The sequence below is a fragment of the Lutra lutra genome, chromosome 5 (genome assembly GCF_902655055.1).
Source record: "Lutra lutra chromosome 5, mLutLut1.2, whole genome shotgun sequence".
Classification (NCBI taxonomy): Eukaryota; Metazoa; Chordata; class Mammalia; order Carnivora; family Mustelidae; genus Lutra; species Lutra lutra.
Window position 1 is genome coordinate 98,720,856 of NC_062282.1, and position 18,750 is coordinate 98,739,605.

Genomic DNA, 18,750 nt, shown 5'->3' on the forward strand with positions numbered 1-18,750 from the left:
CCTAGCTAGCTCAGTTGGAGCAAGGTTGTAAACTCGAGCCCCATGTTGGGTGTAGAGATCACTTAAAAAAGAAAGAAAGAGAAGAAATGGCAACCTTGTACCTTATTTCAGGTACTAACTACCTTGGTCCTAACTACCTTGGTCAGCTATAGGCACAGGCCTACCAATATCTGATTGAGTCTGGTTGTTTTATTTTTTTTTTTTTTTTCAGCATCATCCTCTTTACTAACTTTATCTGAAGAATATGCTGTCATAGCTCACAATGTCTTCCATCTGTCCTAATTCGTAGACTTGGTCTTTCTGTCCTTCTCTGGAGAAAATAGAAATAATTTATTTTATATTTAGAGCCGTTAATAGGTATTTACAGAAACACCCTTGAATTGTCTCCCAGAAAGAAGGGTGGCACCTGGTTAGATAGTCCTCCAACTTAATTATTTCTGTGGTTTCAAAAATGCTCTCAGCATTTCCAACATTACCTATGTAAGTGAACACTCATTCCACCTTCATATCACAAAATGGAAAACTCCCGAAGGAATACTATGCATTTGGACATACAGATTATGATAGGTTTATTTTGTTTTTTATCAATGTTCATAGCACATGCTTAAGTTCTTAAGCAGCTTATAAAACAGGAGAGTGCTCTTAATAATCTTTGTGATCTACTGCCATCAAGCAAATTGCCAAGCTTGTCAAAAATGGAAGAATTTAAACTTTGTGGATTCAGATTAACATTCAACATTGAAGCCCCCATACAAGCCAAATTCACTGGTGCTGTGAAGGAACTATGTGCTGGGGGACCCTAAGGATGAAACAAACCAGGGTCTCTGTCTGCATTTCATGCATTTTGAATATAGGCCTGGCTGGTGTAGGGACCAAGGCAGAATGCCCCCAAGATGGGTCACTGTGGCATGAAGATTATTCTGAGCTGAAAGCAACTGAGACTACAGGACCAAGACAAGCTTTTGCCTCTCCCTTAACTACATAGAAGAATCTAACTGATTTCCAGAATAAGGGTTCTTAACAGAGAGAAATTTCATCTGAGTGACCCATCTGTCTGGCAGGGCAAGCCTCTAATTACCAAACATCTGCTCTTCTTCTTGTCCTGTGAATTGCATTCCTTCCCTCTGAGGTCCCAGACCCTTACCCCATTATCCTTAGTTCAGGATGACCTATAGACCTCATTTTGCCTGACTGTCTTGGGAATTCCCATGTCTATGTGGACTCCCCCATACATATACCATTAAATTCAATTTGTTCCTATATTGTGTCTATTTGATTCTTAGCCCAACTAGAAGAACCTTGAAGAGAACAGGGATTCTTGCTCCCAGACACTGGCATCAGACCAGGATGAGGGAAAGCTTCAACAGCCGATGAAAGAGCTTCTCAAGAATGAAAGAAATTGTTTGTTTCTGAGGTCACCTCCCCACCCAAAAAAATCAATGTGAGTCTAGACTTACTTCAAAAAAATTTGCAATGAGATTTAAAACAAACATTAAGCAAAAGCGACTTAACAGTTTCTCCAGAATTAGCTTCTCATTAGGGCACATAGAGGGGTGCTAGGTCTCTGCAAATGTCTACTCAAAAGGCCTCTAAAGATTTCCCCAACTTGTGACCATAACGATGTTCACCTTCTGGTGTTGCCAGTAAAACTAAGACCAGAATTACAAAGATAACATGAGGAGGAAAAAATTTCCCTTCTCCCCTTCTAGGTTCTTTGGCTGGCCTAATAATTAAATAGACATAAAAGAGATTCACAGGATAAAAACAAATTTAATTGCATCCATACTGGAGCCCCACAATGACGCAAGACTAAAGGGCAGTCAGACAGTTGAGGCTTCTGAACTATCATGAGTTGGGGGCGGAGGGGGGAAGCGTGGTATGGGTCTGGGACTTCAAAGGGAAAAAGACAAGTAACAGGAATACAAAAGAGCAAATGTTTGGTCAACAAATGTTTGCCAGGCCATTCAGATAAGTCTCCTTGATGTAAAAAGTTATCTCTGGTTATAGCTTTCTTCCTGGTACAATCTCCCTGCCCAAATCCCTTTAGGCAGATAAGGGAGACATAAAAAGCTTTTCCTGAGTCTCTTAGGTCTTGATCACCTTCAGCTCAAAATAATCCACCTGCCAATATGGCACACTTTGGGGTGGCATACTCAGCTCCCCTTCAGTAACGACTTTGACTAGGTTTCTATACAATTATAGTATATGAAGTGTAATTTTATATAATATTTTATTGTGGCCTGCTTGGCCAATGTAAACAATTTGGAAAGCTTAGGCTGTACAAATATAATTTTGGGGGATGACTTCTTTTTTTTTTTTAAAGGTTTTATTTACTTATTTGATAGACAGAGATTATAAGCAGTCAGAGAGGCAGGCAGGAAGAGAGGAGGAAGCAGGCTCCCCGATGAGCAGACAGCCCAATGCGGGGCTTGATCCCAGGACCCTGAGACCATGACCTGAGCCAAAGGCAGAGGCTTTAACCCACTAAGCCACCCAGGCGCCCCAGGGGCTGACTTCTTTAAAATGAAATCAAGCCCCTAATAAACACGCGGTGTTCTATGCAACTGATGGACCACTAAGCTCTATCCTGAAACTAATAATACACTATGTGTTAACTAACTTGAATTTAAAATTTTTTAAAAAAAGAAAAAGAAATCAAGCCCCAGACAAGGAGAGCACCTTCTTTTATTACTTTCGTTTCCATGAGAAACCAACATTCAGCTTGGCGTACATCAACTCAAAGACATTTTTCCTAGTGCACACTCATCGCGACAAGGATTTAACTTCGTATTGTACACAGCATAAAGGGTTCAAGGATCTCTGCATGTGTTAGGTGGTTTGGTGTTGAGGCAACTTCAAGTTACCTTGGGCACTAGGGGATTTATTGTACATCACATGGAATTAAGGAAAATAGGACAGTGCCTGGCTGGCTCAGTCAGTGGAGCATGGGACTCTTGATCATAAGTTCAATCCCCATATTGGGTGTGGAGCCTACTTTAAAAAAAAAAAGTCTCTCAGCTATATAGCCAGGAGGCATCAAGGAGCCAAGACAGACGGTAGGCACTGCAGAGCCTGGGGTGCTCTTCCCCCAACTGGAAGGCAACAATGCAGCAGCAGACACAAGGGACCCAAAATTGCCTCAGTAGCTGTGTTCACTGACTCTCCATTATTATGGTAACTCAGCAGCTCTCTTTGTTTCTCAACTCCTGTCCACCAACCACCTCACTCTGAATATCTTTTTTCTTTTTTTTTAAAGATTTTATTTATTTATTTGAGAGAGAGACAGTGAGAGAGAGCGTGAGTGAGGAGAAGGTCAGAGGGAGAAGCAGACTCCCCATGGAGCTGGGAGCCCGATGTGGGACTCGATCCCGGGACTCCGGGATCATGACCTGAGCCGAAGGCAGTCGTCCAACCAACTGAGCCACCCAGGCGTCCCCACTCTGAATATCTTTTATCTACATCACAGTATACTCTACTCATAGCTTCTGCTCTGAGTTTAAGGGCTCAGAGCTTGGCATCCCTGCCCTGCCCTCCATCTGAGGAACCCAGATCTGCCTCCATTACCAACTGCCTGTCTCTTTCCCTCCATCACTAGTACAAATTCTTTTTTTTTTTCATTTAAGTTCCTTTTAGTTAACAAATAGTATAATACTACTTTTTTTTTTTTTTTAAGTAAGCTCTATACCCAGTGTGGGGGGCTTTTCTCAACACCCTGAGATCAAGAGTCACATGCTGACCGAGCCAGCCCCAGGACAAATTCTTGAGAAAGAAAACTCGATCCATTTAGCTAGTCACTTAGGCTGCCTCACAGGCCCCAGCCCAACACTGTCCTCGTGCACTCTTAAGTGAGGCCCAGCGTCGTTCATTGAGAACTGCCCCATGCCAAGCCTTCAATATGCTAAGATAGTGGAAGTACACCACCAGGTAACTTGAACTTGCAATTACCAAGGATGCTAAATCCTGTCAATAAGCCGTCAAAAGTCAAGATCAATGTTTCGGTTCCCTTCTGAGTATAAAGACACATCAAAAGAAAACTGCAGAAATTCTCTAATCATATTGTAACATAAAGAGACACGTGAGCGGTGCATAAGAGGGAAAAGCAGACAAAAATATTTTTTATGTAATGAATTTTTTAATATAATGAATAATGAAGATAAAATCATTAGTTATGCAGTACTCAGACGTCCTCACTCTGCATAAACCAAAGTATATTGTGAGGAGAACGAAGCAGGCTCTGAGCTCTTAAAATCTAGATGCATGCAAAGGGGTAATGTAAGCACCTCTGAAAAGGAGGAGGTGTTCAGCAGATGTGCTAGAGGCAGGAAAAAGCCGAATATACACTGGTTTTAGGAAAGGTCCTATATAACCAGCCTGTGAAATGCGTTCCAGGTGGAAGAGTATGCACGATTTTTTCTGGACAGTGTACAATCTTGACACACCAGGCTACAATCCCGCTTCCTTCCCTAGTCAGTCTAGATTGCTGCACTCTTCTTTCCCTCTTCTGGTTTTCTGCAGAAAGTACTCCCTAAATTCACGGAGGATTCTGTTGTCTTACACTGTCCCCTAGTGGCTTCAAACAGTTCTTGACTCCTTTTTTTTTTTTTTTTTTTTTTTTTGAGAAGGAAAGGAAGGTAGGGAAAGTGAGAAAGAGAATCTCAAGTAAAATTCACACCCAGCACAGAACTCACCATGGGGCTCCATCTCACAACCCTGAGATCATGACCTGAGCCAAAATCAAGAATTAGAGGCTTAACCACCTGAGCCACCCAGGTATCCCTCGTCTCCCTTTTTGAAGGGCAGTATTTATCACAGGGCCTCCCACACATATGGTGTTTAACAAATGTCTGTTAAATGGACTGGAATGAATGGCAGAGACCCTACAACGACCATGACTAGAAAACCTATTTCAGAGGCCTTGAGAGAATGGGTTCTCGGGTATTTTAGGCTCAGATTACTTACGCCATCTTCTACTTCCCTTGAAAGAGGATAATGCAATGTAGTTTACCTTTTGCCTCTTGCACAAGTTCCAGGAAGTCCAATGTCATCTTTTTGGGTAGTATAGCCTAGGAAAGCAAAAATTCCAAAAATGATAACTGCAAGTTCTCTGTTGATAAGAACAAATACGGATAGTTGAAGTATTGACGTTGCTCTCTGTGCCAGAACACTGGGACGGCAAGGCATTTCAAGCAAGCCTTCACATCTCAGTCTTGTCTGAAATGTGAGCAGCTCACTTACTAAATAAGGAAACTAGGTACATTTATGGCTCATCAAACTTTCTTTTGTCTCGGCTTGGTATATTGTTTGTTTGGGTTCTGGGTTTTTTGTTTTTCTTTTATGTAGCCATTGAACAGGTGTTTATTGCTTCTGCTATGTGTAAGGCACCCTGATGATCATCCTGGGGGATGCAGTAAGGGTAGAAGTGCCAATGGGACGTACCTTTGCCTTCAAAGTGCTTACAGTGTGGAGAAAAGCCAGAAGTCACACAGATTCTATACAAGCAGTGTTTCAAAGTACCCCAAGAGAGGGGCGCCTGGCTGGTTCAGTTGGTGGACTATGCAACTGTTGGTCTTGGGGTTGTGAGCTTGGGTCCCACGTTAGGTGTAAAGACTACCTAAAAATAAATAAAATCTTTAAAAAAAAAAGTTTCCCAGAAAGTGAAAGAAAGGCAGTTATAAGGAGTTCAAAGAAGGAAGAGGTCCCCTCTGAAATAATCTTCTTTGAATGTATTGCACCTGTCATTCCTGACTGAAGACCATTCAACAGCCAACGAACCATAGAGAATTAACAATGAGAGAGAGCTGATGTCATCTATCTATAATGAAACTATACCTAAGGAGAAATGCCCCACTCTTGTTCTTCATATGATAAAAATACTACTGGGTTTCAACTCAGAAAAAAATATTCACTCAGGAAATATTGGCTTTAAGATACTTTACCAGGTATAGGAAAGAAAAAAAGTAAGATATTGCCCTGACCAGAAAGAATCTAACATATAGCAGGGGAAAGTTGCCTAAAATTAGCAATCATGCAGTGTACCAGAACTGAGATCTTGTAAACAACCCTCCAATTTAAGCTGAGCTATTTTTTGAAGTTTTATTAAAATAATTTATAAATACCTGGAAGTTAGTACTGGGTTTATGGGATTTTTTTAAGGGTTTTTTTTGTTTGTTTGTTTTTTATTTGTTTGTTTTTTGCTGAAGAAAATACTGCAAAACATTTGTTCACAAAGGAGTGGTATTTGCAGAATTAAAGAACTCCTACAATCCTGTTTAAAAATACAAATCATCCAGGGGCGCCTGGGTGACTCAGTCGTTAAGTGTCTACCTTCAGCTCAGGTCATGATCCCAGGGCCTGCATTGGGCTCCTGGCCCAGTGGGAAGCCTGCTTCTCCCTCTCCCACTCCCCCTGCTTGTGTTCCCTCTCTCACTGTATCTGTCAAATAAATAAATAAATAAATAATCTTTAAAAAAATACAAATCATCCAATCAAAAATTGAGTGAAGGGGCGCCTGGGCGGCTCAGTGGGTTAAAGCCTCTGCCTTCAGCTCAGGTCATGATCCCAGAGTCCTGGGATCGAGCCCCGCATCGGGCTCTCCGCTCAGCGGGGAGCCTGCTTCCTCCTCTCTCTCTGCCTACCTCTCTGCCTACTTGTGATCTCTGTCAAATAAATAAAATCTTTAAAAAAAATTTTTTTTGAGTGAAATACTCAGACACTTCCCAAAAGAAGAGAATAGCTGATAAGCATGTGGGGGGGAAAGTGCTTAATTTATTAGTCATCAGAGAAATGTAAATTAAATAAAATATCACCAAACACCTATCAGAGCTGCCCAGCACTAAAGATGGTATAGAGGGAGCAATCAAAATTCTCATACAAGGTTGGTAAGCTTATAAAGTAAAATGACTACTTTGAAACAAAGTTTGGCATGTTTTTATAAACTTAAAACATATATCTACTTCTAGATATTTACCTGAAAAAAAAAAAAAAAACCCGTCTACACAAAGACTTGTGCAAAAATATTTATAGCAGCTTAATTCATAATACCCCAAAACTGGAACAACCCAGGTATCCATCAGTAAAAAAAATGAATAAAGTGTATTATTTCTTACACTACACACGTAGTAACAAAACACATAGCCACAAAAAATAATAAACTATTGATATATACAGGAACATGGATGTATCTCAAAAATATTCTGTTGAGCAGAAGAAGTCTTACTCATAGAAGAACTCATTGTAGGATTCCATTTATATGAAGTTCTAGAACAGGCAGATCAGGAAGAAAAATAAAAATAGATGTTTCCTCTGTTGGGTGGAGGTGGAGATAGATTGAGAAGGATATGAAGGAATTCTGTGGGGTAATGGTAATGTTCCACATTTTGACAGGGGTTTGGGTTACGAAATTAAATGTATTTGTCAAAGCACAGGTAATGTATACTTAAAATGTATGTTTTTCATCGTACATAAATTTTAAATTGAAAGAAAAAATCTGCAAACAAATGCTGAACTATAAGAATAATATACATGCTGACGGATATTTAGGGGAAGTGTATTAAGGTCTGCAGTTGACTTGGAAATGCATCAAAAAATATAAAGGAATGGAGCACCTGGGCGGCTCAGTCAGGTGAGAGTTAGACTCTGATTTTGGCTCAGGTCATGATCTCAGGGTCGTGAGACTGAGCCTGACGTGGGGCTCCATGCTGGTGTGGAGCCTGCTTAAGTTTCTCTCTCTCCCTCTCCCTCTGTACCTCCCCCCACTAGAGCACCCTTTAAAAACAAATATATATACCAGTAATATTGCCAGATGAACTAGGGACACCCTGGGCCCTCGACCCAGCCAGACCCAAAGCAGTCTCCAAAGAATGAATTCAAGGACAGACATGCAACAGAGCGGATAAGCGACACATGCGTGTAAGTTTATTAAAGTGAAAAGTACACTCTGGAGATAGGAAAGCAAACAAGGTCCAGACAGACAGCTGAGTGCCCTGGGGGTTGGATTTCTTTTACTGAGAGTTGTTAACAAGGGGATGGAATATTCATTACTTGAGGTGGGAAGGATTTGGGGCTTTTCCTTCCTAACGTGGTCAGGGGGTTCCAGTCGTGGCAACAGCTATCCAGGGCCTGACTGGTTTGACCTGGCTTCTTGCAGCATGCTGCAAGACAGGCTCTGACCTTCCAGAGAGCGAGCCAGGACTTCCTCATTCCTGACCTCCAGGTATCCTGTTAGAACCAAACTGCCTATCTAACAGTAAGAGAAACGGTAATTCCCTTAAAAGAAAAACTAGAAAATCAGAAAACAATTCCCATATTCTTAAAAATGAGAAACACCAAGAAACATGTCAGCAGATGTTAAAACTTCATGGTTAAAAAAAAAAGTTTTAATTAAAATGGCAATGAAGGGGCGCCTGGGTGGCTCAGTGGGTTTAGCCTCTGCCTTCAGCTCAGGTCATAATCTCAGGGTCCTGGGATCGGGCTGCATCAGGCTCTCTGCTCAGCAGGGAGCCTGCTTCCCCACCCCATTCCCCCTTTGCCTGCCTATCTGCCTACTTGTGATCTCTGTCTGTCAAATAAATAAATAAAATCTTTAAAAAAAATAAAATAAAATGGCAATGATATACAATTTTTTAACCATAAAATTGCCCAAATCTTTGCCCTTCTCTCTCTCTCTCTCTTTTTTTACCTTGAGGGTATCCAAATATATATTCCTAATTTTTATTTATTTTTTTAAAGATTTTTATTTTATTTATTTGACAGACAGAGATCACAAGTAGGCAGAGAGGCAGGCAAAGGGGGAGGGGAAGCAGGCTCCCCGCTGAGCAGAGAGCCCAATGCGGGGCTCAATCCCAAGACCCTGGGATCATGACCTAAACCGAAGGCAGAGGCTTTAACCCACTGAGCCACCCAGGCGCCCTGATATTACTAATTTTTAAATAAAACCTTTATAAAGATGTAATTCACATACCATCCAATTCTCCTGTGAAAGCATACAATTAAATGGTTTTCAGTATATTCACAGAGTTGTACAGCCATCACCACAACCAATTTTAGAACATTTTTATTGCACCCAAAAGAAACACTACTCATCAGCCATCACTCCCCAGCCTTAGGCAATGATTAACGTACCTTATATATAGATTTGCCTATTATGGGCATTACATATAAATGGAATCACACCATATGTGCTCTTCTGTGATTGACTTCTTTCACTTAACACATTTTCAAGGTTCATCCATGTTGTAGCATCAACACAAGACTCTTACCAGATATATGGTAAAAGATATATTGCAAATATTTTCTCCTCCTATTCTGTGAATTATCTTTTCACATTCTTGATGATGTCCTTTGAAGTACAGAGTTCTTTTTTTTTCCTCAAAGTGTTCTTATTTTTTTATTTCTTTTTTTTATTGTTTAACATTAATTATTCTTTTTTTTTTTAATTTCTTTTCAGTGTAACAGTATTCATTGTTTTTGCACCACACCCAGTGCTCCATGAAATACGTATCCTCCTTAATACCCACCACCTGGCTCCCCCAAACTCCCACCCCCCCGACCCTTCAAAACCCTCAGGTTGTTTTTCAGAGTCCATCATCTCTCATGGTTCACCTCCCCTTCCAATTTCCCTCAACTCCCTCCTCCTCTCCGTCTCCCCATGTCCTCCATGCTATTTGTTATGCTCCACAAATAAATGAAACCATATGATACTTGACTCTCTCTGCTTGACTTATTTCACTCAGCATAATCTCTTCCATTCCTGTCCATATTGCTACAAAAGTTGGGTATTCATCCTTTCTGATGGAGGCATAATACTCCATAGCGTATATGGACCACATCTTCCTTACCCATTCGCCTGTTGAAGAGCATCTTGGTTCTTTCCACAGTTTGGCGACCGTGGCCATTCCTGCTATAAACATTGGGGTACAGATGGCCCTTCTTTTCACTACATCTGTATCTTTGGGGTAAATACCCAGTAGTGCAATTGCAGGGTCATAGGGAAGCTCTATTTTTAATTTCTTGAGGAATCTCCACACTGTTCTCCAAAGTGAAGCACAGAGTTCTTAATTCCGGTGAAATCTAATTTATCTTTTTCTTTTGTGGGTTGTGCTTTTGATGTAAGGGCTAAGAAATCATTACCTAACCCAAGGTCACGAAGATCTGCACCTATATTTTAGTCTGACTTTATAGTGTTAGCTCTCAAATTAACTTGGAGTTAATTTTTACCTGTGGGGTGAGGTAGGGATTCAAATTTATTCTTTTGTATATGAATATCTAGTTGTCCCAACACTGTTTGTTGTATAGATTATTCATTCTCCACTGAATTATCTTGGCACCAATCAATTGAGTATAAGTATGAGGGTTTCCTCCTAGACTCTCAATTCTACTTCACTGATTTGTGTATCTATTCTTATGCCAGTGCCCCATAATTCTGATTACTGTACCTTTGTAATAAGTTTGGAAATTGGGAATTGTGAGTTCTCCAACGTTGTTCTTTTTCCATATTATTTTGCCTATTTGCGGTCCCTTGAATTTCCATGTAAATTGTAAGATCGGCTTGTCAATTTCTGCAAAAATCCAGCTAGGATTTTTATAGAGATTTCACTGAACCTGTAAATCAATTTGAGGAATATGGCCACTTCAGTAATATTAAATATGAACATTAAGTATGACACCTTCCCATTTATTTAGGTTTTCTATAATTGCTTTCAACATGTTTTATAGTTGTCAAAACATATCTTTTATACCTCCTTTGGTCAAATTTATTCCTAACTATTTTATTCTTTTGATACTATTGAAAATGGAATTATTTTCCTAATTTATTTTTGGATTGTTCATTACAAATGTATAGAACTGAAATTTATTTTTGTATATTGATCTAGTATCTGGTAGCTTGCTCAACTTGTTTATTTCTGCCAATTTTTTTAGTAGATTCCTCATGTTTTCCGTTTGTGAGATCATGTCACATCTGAAAGTAGAGGTAGTTTTACTTCTTTCTTTCCAATCTGAATACCTATTTTCCCATACTCTTGATGATAGTGTGCTATGAATTTTTCTAAGTAATAAATAACATTATTTTTTTCTATAAGGAATTCTTCTTTTTTTAGGATTTTCTTTATTTATTTGTCAGAGAGTGCAAGAGAGCACAAGCACAGGCAGGAGGCGTGCCAGGCAGAGGGAGAAGCAGGCTCCTCATTGAGCAGGGAGCCCAAAATGGGACTCAATTCCAGGACCCTGTGTTCATGACCTGAGCTGAAGGCAGACACTTAACCCACTGAGCCACCCAGGCTTCCCAATAATATTATTTTCATGGAAAGATATAGCAAGAACTATGAAGGGATTAAGATTTTACCCTGCTTGGGGTGCCTGGGTGGCTCAGTGGGTTAAAGCCTCTGCCTTCGGCTCAGGTCATGATCCCAGGGTCTTGGGATCCAGCCTTGCATCAGGCTTTCTGCTCAGCGGGGAGCCTGCTTCCCCCTCTCTCTCTCTACCTATTTGTGATCTCTGTCTGTCAAATAAATAAATAAAATCTTTAAAAAACAAACAAACAAAAAAGATTTTACCCTATTTGCAAACTTACAATTAGCCAGCCACAGTTTTCTGGAAGCTGGGAGAAATCTAACCAAGACTCCTGGATCAGAGACAGAGGACTTTGTTAACCACACAGGCAGCATGAAACTCATGTCTGCATCACTTCATCTTGCCCCCTCCACCTCCAAATCCCATGGGGGTGATGCAGGACAGTCTAGGTAGATGCTAACCATGCAACTGAGAGTGTAGGAAACTCCACTCTTTTTTTAAATATATATATTTTATTAATTTGAGACAGAAAGAGAGAGCACAAGCATGGAGAAGAGCAGGCAGAGGGAGAGGGAGAAGCAGACTCCCTGCCGAACAGGGAGCCTGATACGGGACTCGATCCCAGGATACTAGGACCATGACCTGAGCTGAAGGCAGACGGTCAACCGACTGAGCCACCCAGGGGCCCCCACTCTTTTTTAAAGAGTCTGCTAGCAAACCTCCCCAACCTTTGTCTTAGAGTGGGACATTATCTTTTTTATCCTGATCAGCAAACAAAGCTTCCCTCCACCCAAAAGGAGATGTTAACTCTAATTTCCATGGCTGTTTGCTATACACACACCCTTGAAAATACAGTCTGTAACAAAGGCTGTCAACACCTCTGCTGGGAAGACATGCAGAAACAGAAAAGATCTACCGAAATGTGTCTCTAAATGAGATTCTTTTCAGGTTGTTTTCCCCAAAGGGTGTTGCTACCAGTTCAGTTTGTAATCAGTTTGAGAAGAAGGATAATACTGTATTTTCCTCTACTCTGGAATATAATTAGTACTGGCACATAATAGGCCTTCAGTAAATACTTCCTTCTAGATAAATGGAAGGATCAATTCCTGAAACACTTGGGGCATGATTACAATGAAACTTCAAGATCCACGATAAAGTTCTGATCTGCTAGTTGAAAATGTATAAATGTGAAGTATATCTCTTCATCTCCTCATCTGCATCCTCTTCCTTGTTCCTGTACATAATGTTTTTAATTTTTAACTGCTCATGTTTAATGTCTGCTAAAGACATTACACAGAGTCCCTAACTGCAAAGAACTCAAATCCTAAAACTACCCACTGCTTCCCTGTAGAGCTTTGCAGTTGTCATATGAACCCAAAGATCTCTGAGAATTCCAGAGCACTCAAACCCACAATCTTCTTCCTACCTGGTCAGGACAGATATGGAATTATTGAACATTGTCTTATGTTCCTTTTCTGATTTCAAATAGAAATAGATCCTTGCTCTGAAATAAAATGCATTTACAAAATCTATGTACAGCCTATTGTTAGTCAAGGTTTGATACCATATCACCTGTACCATTTAGTGTTCTTAATTACAAACAAGCATCTCTACTCTGACTAGTTCATGCAGGAATTTATTAAGGAATACTGGATAATTCACAGAACCTCTCGAAGGACCAGAGAGGCAGGCTCTGCCACGAAGGCCATCAGAAGCAAGGGCCAACCACACCACGAAGGCCACTCTGCCAACAACACCACTGCCACTGTCACTAGGCATCAATGACCTTTAGAAACGGACACCAGGGGGCACCTGGATGGCTCAGTGGGTTAAACCTCTGCCTTCGGCTCAGGTCATGATCTCAGGGTCCTGGGATCGAGCCCCGCATCGGGCTCTCTGCTCAGTAGGGAGCCTGCTTCCTCCTCTCTCTCTCTCTCTCTCTCTCTCTCTGCCTGCCTCTCCACCTACTTGAGATTGAAATAAATAATATCTTTAAAAAAAAAAAAAAAAAAGAAACGGACACCAGAAGCTTTGCCATCGCTGCTTTCAAAGTACTGGGTGCCTCTTCTAGATAGGAAAATGAGCTTTCTGGCTTGCTGCTTTCTCAGCTGAAGTCAAGCCACACTTGGAGATGTCTGACTGATGAAACTCAGGTCTTATGCCAGAACTCTATCTGGGAATGTGAGTTTTCTGGTTTCAGCCTTGGGAAGGCAGAACACAGCATGTGGAAAATGACCAAAATATACATAATCTTGTAGTGGATAGTGTCAGTAAGGCCTTTGCTCATATGTCCTTGCATCCCTTTGCCATTTTTACACATGCCAGCAGCACTCCTCATAACCAGCACCTTCCTCCCTTTGGCCAGAGAACTGCTCCCAAAATATCCCAATTCCTTAGTGTTATGGCCCAAATGTTTGTGTTCCCCAATTGAAATGCTAGACCCCAAGGTGCTGATATTAAGAGGTGGGTATTAGGTAGGTTATTAGGTTACTAGGCTCTTCCCTCATGACACAGATTAGTTCATCTACAAAAAGAGACCATAGAGAGCTAGCTCATCTCTTGCCCCACTTAAGGACACAGGAAAAGAGGTGACACCAGAAAGTGGGTTTTCACTAGATACTGACTCTACCAGCACCTTGATCTTGGACTTCTCCACCTCCAGAACTGGGAGAAATAAATGTGTGTTGTTATAAGCTACCCATTTTATGCCATTGTTTTTATAGCAGCCCAGATGCACTAAGACAGCTTACCTCCAATCAGGACCCTCCAAGCTGGAATCCTCACAGTATCCGAGCTCCCCAGTGGGACATTGCCAAATATCACACCCTTGCTTGTCTTTCTTTCCTATTCTACATTCCACCCTCCTGTTTTTCCTGGGAACATTTATAACACTGGTTACAATTCTGGTTCTCTTACAACACTGGAGTCAGTTGTCACTCAACCAATCAGGAAGAAAATGGCAAAACAGCTGACAATGATGTGCACTTTGCCCGTTACTATATAATGGACAATTAACTTTACCTTTTTTGGGTTAAACTCTGTCACATAAAATAATGCCAGCACTGAAAGATCTTCTAAGAATTAAATGGAAAAAGAAATGTCCTGGGGGGGGTGGGGCCAGGGAGGAGCAAGATAGTGGAAGAGTAGGAGACCTAATATCATCAGGTCCCAGGAGTTCAGTTAGATGGTTATCAAACCATCCAGAACACCTACAAACTCAACAGGAGATAGAAGATAAGAAGAGCAGCAATTCTAGGAACAGAAAATCAGCCACTTTCTGGAAGGTAAGACATGCAGAGAAGTAACTCTGAAGCGATGGGAAGATAGGCTGCCAGGGCGGGGATGGCTCCCAGCAAGTGAGAGAGCAGTGGAGCACAAAATCAGAACTTTTAGAAGTTTGCTAAACTGAGGGGCGTCACTCCAGAGACGAAGCAGCGGGGCGGGGAGGGTGGAGGCCCCGCAGGGACAGTGTGGTCTCAGGACCCACAGGGTCACAGAAAACTGGGGGGTGTGAGTGTGGCAGAGCTGCCAAGTATGGGAGCGGGGAAGCCAGCTACGGAGACAGGCTGAGGAGTGAGCTCTCACCTCGGGGTTATCTTAAACTGTGATCCATGGCACATTAAGGCCACTGCTCTTTGAGCAGGGACCCCACAAGTGGCAGATCCAGGGAGACTCACCTTCCTCCTCCAGGAGGAGCAGTGCAGGAGAGCACAGCAGGAATCTGCTGGGTTTGGACACTCCAAACGGGCCATGCGCCAGAGACAGAAATGCTCTGTCACAAGCTGGGTGAGCATGGCATGTGGCTGGAGACCAGGGAGACAAGAGGGACTGACTGCTTTTCTCCAAGAGCACACTAAGGAGTGGGGCCCTGAGCTCTCAGTTCCTCTTTGCTGGAGACTAGGAGGCCACTATTTTCATTCCCATCCTCCAGAGCTCTACAGAAAGCATTCAGGGAAAAAAAAAAAACTCCCAAGAGTGAACTCGAGCAGATTACTTACCCTGGCCCCTGGCAAGTGCAGTAAAATTCTGTTCCCAGCAAAGACATTTGAGAATTCCGGCAACAGGTCCCATGCCCAGAAGATCAGCAAGAACATCCAGCTGAGACCAAGTGCACCATCAATGAGAATCGCAGAACTCCAGTGCTAGGGAATATAGCACATAGAATTCATGGTGTTTTTCCCATGATTCTTTAGTCTTTCAAAGTCAAATTTTTAAAAAATTTTTTCTTATTCTATTTTTTTTAATTTTTCCTTTTTCCTATTTTAACTTTTTTTAAACTATTTTATCTTATCAATACTTCTTTTAAAAAATCTTTTTTAAATTTTCATTGTTAAAATCATAGTCTTTCCTTTCATTGTATTTGACCTTATTTTTTTATACATATAGATTTTTCATTCTTTAAAATTTTGGGGGACGCCTGGGTGGCTCAGTGGGTTAAAGCCTCTGCTTTTGGTTCAGGTCATGATCCCAGGGTCCGAGGATCAAGCCCCACATTGGGCTCTGTGCTCAGCAGGGAGCCTGCCTAGTCCTCTCTCTCTGCCTACCTCTCTGCCTACTTGTGATCTGTCTGTCAATTAAATAAATAAAATCTTTTTTTTTTTAATTGGAGGAGGGGCACCTGGGTGGCTCAGTGGGTTAAAGCCTCTGCCTTCAGCTCAGGTCATGATCCCAGGGTCCTAGGATCAAGCCCCACATCGGGCTGTCTGCTCAGCAGGGAGCCTGCTTCTTCTTCTCTCTCTCTGCCTGCCTCTCCCCCTACTTGTGATCTCTGCCTGTCAAATAAATAAATAAAATCTTAAAAAAAAAATGGGGGGATACAGTTTCTTCTATAGATCAAATTATACCCTAAATCTGGCACATGGCTTTGTTCTAGTCTCCAGCCTGATCACATTCTTTCCGTTTTGCAGGTTTTTTTGTTTTTGTTTCTGTTTTTAAGATTTTCTTTACTTAGGGGCACCTGGGTGGCTCAATGGGTTAAAGCCTCTGCCTTTGGCTCAGGTCATGATCCCAGGGTCCTGGGATCAAGCCCCACATTGGGCTCTCTGCTCGGTGGGGAGCCTGCTTCCCTCTCCCACACTGCCTACTTGATCTCTGTCTGTCAAATAAATAAATAAAATCTTTTTTAAAAAAAAGATTTTCCTTACTTATTAAACAGAGAGAGACACAGATAGAAAGGGAATACAAGCAAGGGGAGCAGGAGAGAGAGAAGCTGGCCTTCTCCAAGCAGGGAGCCGGATGTGGGGCTCAATCCCAGGACCCCAGGATCATGACCCGAGCTGAAGGCAGACACCTAATGACTGAGCCACCCAGGTGCCTCTTTTTTTTTTTTTAAGATTTTTATTTGCTTATTTGACAGAGATCACAAGTAGGCAGAGAGGCAGGGAGAGAGAGATAGGAGGAAGTAGTCTTTCCACTAAGCAGAGAACCAGATGCAGGGCTTGATCCCAGAACTCTGGGATCAGGACCTGAGACGAAAGCAGAGGCTTTAACCCACTGAGCCACCCAGGCGCCCCAGCGCCTCTTTTTCTTTATTCTTTTTTCAGCCAACTTCTTATTTATTGCTTTTTTAGAATCCTTTTAAATTTTCATCTATACAGTCATATTCCTTCATCATGTTTACCCTTGTTTTTGTGTATATATATAAGTTTTTCCTTCCTTAAAATTTTGGGAGACAGTCTCTTCTAAGACGAAAATACACTCAAAATTAATTGCATGGCTCTGTTCTATTCACCAGTCTCTATATCTATATCTATATCTATAACTATATCTATATATAATTTTTTTTCCTCCTTTCTTCTCCTAGTTTCGGGTCTCTTCTGATTTGGTTAGTGTATGTTTTTCTGGGGTCGTTGCTACCCTTTTAGTTTTTTGTCCTCTCATTCCTCTATTCTCATCTGGATAAATGACAAGGCTGAAAAACTCATCTCAAAAAAAAAAAGAACAAGAGGCAATACCAATGGCTAGGGACCTAATCATTATGGACATTAGTAAGATGTCAGCTCTAGAGTTCAGAATGATGATTATCAAGGTTCTAGCTGGGCTTTAAAAAAAACAAACAAACATGGAAGATACTAGAGAAACCCTTTCTAAAGAAATAAAATCCCTTTCTGGAGAAATAAAAGAACTATAATCTAACCAAGTTGGAATCAAAAAAGCTATTAATGAGGTGCAATAAAAAATGGAGCCTCTTACTGCTAGGATAAATGAGGCAGAAGACAGAATTAGTGATATAGAAGACCAAATGGCAGAGAATAAAGAAGCTGAGCAAAAGAGGAACAAACAACTACTGGACCACAACGGGAGAATTCCAGAGATAAGTGATACCATAAGTCAAAACAATATTAGAATATTTGGGATCCCAGAAGAAGAAAGGGGGGGGGAACAGAAAGTATATTGGAGCAAATTATAACAGAGAATTTTCCTAACTTGGTGAAAGGAACAAGCATCAAAACCCAGGAAACAGAGAGAATCCCCCTCAAAAATCAATAAAAATAGATCCACACCCCCATCATCTAATAGTAAAACGTAATTACAAGTCCCAGTAATGAGGAGAAAATCCTGAAAGCAGCTCGGGACAAGAGGTCTGTAACACACAATGGTAGAAATATTAGATTGGCAGGAGACCTATCCACAGAGACCTGGCTGGCCAGAAAGCACTCACATGATATAATCAGAGCACTAAACAAGAAAAATATGCAGCCAAGAATACTATATCCAGCTAGGCTGTCACTGAAAATAGAAGGAGAGATAAAAAGCTTCCAGGGCAAACAAGAATTAAAAGAATTTGCAAACACCAAACCAGGCCTACAAGAATATTGAAAGCAGTTCTCTAAGCAAAGAGAGAGCCTAAAAGTAACAGACCAGAAAGGAACAGAGACAATATACAGTAACAGTCACCTTACAGGCAATACAATGGCACTAAATTCATACCTTTCAATAGTTACTCTGAATGTAAATGGGCTAAATGGTCCAATCAAAAGACACAAGGTATCAGAATAGATTAAAAAAAAAAAAAACAAGACTCATCAATATGCTGTCTGCAAGAAACTCATTTTAGACACAAAGACACCTTCAGATTTAAAGTGAAGGGGTGGGAAACAATCTACCATGTTAATGGACATCAAAACAAAGCTAGGATGGCGATCCTTATAGCAGATAAATTAGATTTTAAGCCAAAGACTTAAAATCATCATCATAAAAGATGAGGAAGGACACTATATCATACTTAAAGGGTCTGTCGAACAAGAAGATCTAACAATTGTAAATATCTATGCCCCTAACACAGGAGCAGCCAATATATAAACCAATTAATAACAAAATCAAAGAAACACATTGCCAATAATACAATAATAGTAGGGGACTTTAACACCCCCCCTCACTGAAATGGATAGATCATCTAAGCAAAAGATCAACAAGGAAATAAAGGCTTTAAATGGCACTTTGGACCAGATGGACATCACA

At 41.1% G+C, this 18,750-nt stretch overlaps 1 protein-coding gene across 4 annotated transcripts in view; it reads right to left on the minus strand.

Annotated features, from left to right (window-relative positions):
- Positions 1-18,750, minus strand: part of LOC125100272 (uncharacterized) — a 42,112-nt gene that overhangs the window by 15,526 nt on the left and 7,836 nt on the right. For 2 of the 4 annotated variants that reach the window (XM_047730364.1, XM_047730363.1), the window contains exons 2-3: positions 15,288-15,431; positions 5,006-5,063 (exon numbers count right to left, since the gene is read on the minus strand). In XM_047730364.1, the coding sequence (XP_047586320.1) occupies positions 5,006-5,063; positions 15,288-15,431 (202 nt within the window). Of the gene's footprint in view, positions 1-5,005; positions 5,064-15,287; positions 15,432-18,750 lie in introns of those variants that run through there. The other 2 variants (XM_047730365.1, XR_007127481.1) reach the window with 2 other exon arrangements.